This window comes from Lactuca saligna, chromosome 2 (genome assembly GCF_052625555.1).
Source record: "Lactuca saligna cultivar CGN05327 chromosome 2, ASM5262555v1, whole genome shotgun sequence".
NCBI classification, from domain to species: Eukaryota; Viridiplantae; Streptophyta; class Magnoliopsida; order Asterales; family Asteraceae; genus Lactuca; species Lactuca saligna.
In genome coordinates, this window is record NC_136418.1 from 143,047,560 (window position 1) to 143,050,384 (window position 2,825).

The 2,825-nt window shown below is 39.4% G+C and overlaps 1 protein-coding gene across 1 annotated transcript; it reads right to left on the bottom strand.

The window, feature by feature from the left end:
• Positions 1 to 1,022: 1,022 nt before the first annotated feature.
• Positions 1,023 to 2,622, bottom strand: LOC145031897 (anthocyanidin 3-O-glucosyltransferase 5-like). Its single transcript, XM_078980554.1, has one exon. The coding sequence runs from the start codon at positions 2,553 to 2,555 to the stop codon at positions 1,110 to 1,112; it is 1,446 nt and encodes a 481-aa protein (XP_078836680.1). The 5' UTR covers positions 2,556 to 2,622; the 3' UTR covers positions 1,023 to 1,109.
• Positions 2,623 to 2,825: the final 203 nt, after the last annotated feature.

Here is a 2,825-nt window from a genome sequence, read left to right on the forward strand (position 1 = left end):
CAAAACATGTTATGTTAAAACCAAACCGGTTGTTATTAACACTTTTTTACTGGTTTCTGAAACTGTTTTTTTCGCAATTTTTTTAAGAAGTCGAACAAAATCGTTTTCGTTAAGAAATAAAAAACTAGATTTTTTCATCAAATTTCACTTCCAAAAAAAGCTGAACCAGTTATAACCAAACCAGTTCAAAGAAAAGAGTTTTTTTTTTTTTTAAATTTTTTTTTAAAACCGAAACCGGTTTAAAATCGAAATTTGTGCACCTTTACATCCAACAAATGTGAAACCTAAAAAAAAAAAACAAATAAATAAAAGAACCCTCCAATAAAATGTATTCAGATGTAGCTTTTGTCTATGCATTATCTTTAATTTTATTATATAAGAGCATACGATGTGGATCGTGTTGTTTCTTGTTGTGGCTGAGTTGACAGTTCATAACGCCTTTATAACATTAAAAACACCGCCCCTCTTCTTGTTGCATCTTGTTGTGGTGCTTCTTGTTGTCTTCATGACAAGAAGAAACGTAATCACCTATTGGCTGTCAAATTATCTCTCTTTATCTCTCTCCTTTTAACATGGTGTTATAATACCATGACACCACCAAATTACTTCAAGTTGTCAATACCATATACTCTAAAATTTATGATGCTACTTAAAATCAAGCGTATTTTTTTTAAAAGATTTGACTTTGGCGTCGAACTTTTGGAAAGATATGGTTCCATGATTGTAGGTAATTTAAAGAAGAAAATTTTAACCTAGAGCGAATAAGAAACTCCGTCTAAGTTTCTACAACCATCCAAAACACACCAAAAGTCAAGAACACTTTCCCAATTAAAAAAATAAAAAATCAAAGAGAGCGTGGTTATATTTGTTTTACTCCCATATCCCCTAAAACCTAATTAAGATGACTATACATTTTATACCCAAAGAAACTGTTAAAAATTATTCATCGAATGAATCTAATTAAGATGACTATACATCTTCGCAGTACTATTTGCCGAACTAACATAAAGACACACCACTCATTATTTATATATAATAGATATTAATATTAAAATGAAAGAAATAAAATTGTAAAAGAATACAACATACTTCCGTCGCTTAATGCATCATTAGATTGATTGCTGAATACGAGACCAACAATCATCGACAAATTTACATGTTGAAATATAAGACGAACCATTCACACTCAATGCTTCCTCCGCACCTTCCTTTAACCTCTTTACTTTCTCTGTCATTGCTTTTCCTTCTTCGCCCTCTATCAAACACCTCACCATCTTCTCCACCTCCTCCCTCCCCACAACTTTCTTCGTCGGCAACACCGCCGGCCTCACCGCCACCTTCAGCTCCTCCGTCAGCAACGTCGCATTCATCCTCTGTTCTGCATACAACGCCCATGCTATCATGGCTACCCCACTGCTAATGCTCTCTAACGTTGAGTTCCATCCACAATGTGTCAGAAACCCCCCAACCGATGTGTGGCTCAAAATCTCCACCTGTGGGGCCCATGAACGCACAACAAAACCCATTTTCTTGGTTCGAGTCAAGAACCCTTCTGGAAGATACTCGGGTTCACCATTTGGTTCACCGGAATGACCGGATTTGAAAAAAGACCCGTCTTTATCATATCCAGCAGGTGGCCGGACCACCCAAACAAATCTTTGTTGGCTCAGCTCCAACCCCCAAGCCAGCTCTATAATTTGCTCGGCTGATAACATTCCGCCGCTTCCAAAAGACACGTATATGACTGACCTTTCCGGCTGTTTATCAAGCCATTCAATCACCTCACTCTTCAAACCGACCGGTTCGTATTTTTTGGCTATTGGACCAACTGTGTAAACCGGTTTGTTTTTCACGATGGAACGCAAAATCTCGTTATTTCTGAGAGCATGAAGAGATTGTGGTTCCAGATTTTCCCATGTGTTTATTAACATGCCATCTGCCAAAGTCACACCAATTGCTTGGTTTAAATAAACTCGATAGTCTTCATCGTCCCGATCCAGCATTGGATCCACAACTTCCTCCGGCCGGACCGGTTTACATCCCGGTATCTCAACCGGCTCTCTCTGTTCAACATATTGACCTGCCACTTTCTTATCTAGCACCGGGGAGTAAGTGAACAGTCCGGTGAACCATGCGTTACCAGTGATGAATACATATTTGGGCATCCCAAATTCTTCTGCGATAACCCAAGATTCGGTTGAAAAGATATCGGCGAGAAAGACGTCGGGACGAGGGTCCATGGAGGAAATGGTGGTACGGATGGTGGGTATTGTTTGCCGCATCATGGCGCAAATCTTTGTGACGACTTTGGCATCTGGAGAAACGACTGAAGAAATGTCTGCAGCAGGTATTTGGATGACCGGAAGGTGGATATCGGCGGTGAAGGGAGTGAGGAGTTGGGATCGGGTTGTTGGAGTGGTTGTGGTGGTGACGGAGAGGATGGTGACTTGGAGGTTGTGTTGGGTGACGAGACGGCGGCCAAGTAATAATGCTGGAACTAAATGACCGACGCCGGGACTGCATAGTATTGCTGCGTGAAGTGTTTTGGGAGGCATGGTGACGAAAGGGTGATGAAGTGAAATGATTAATGTGGTTTGTGTGTATTTATCAGGAATGAAAAAACTCTACTTTTTTTAATGTATTATTGAGCCCGAACTCCTACGAACAACTCCAACCACAAGCTTTAGAAAACACGAAAACGGTTTCTTTGGTAAAACCGGAGGAGGGAAGTTTCTTTTATTTTTTTTTGTGGGTTATATCCGTTTTTTCGTAGGGAATTAAAAATTATAAATTTTGATATATTTTTTATAATTTTTAATAGGTAT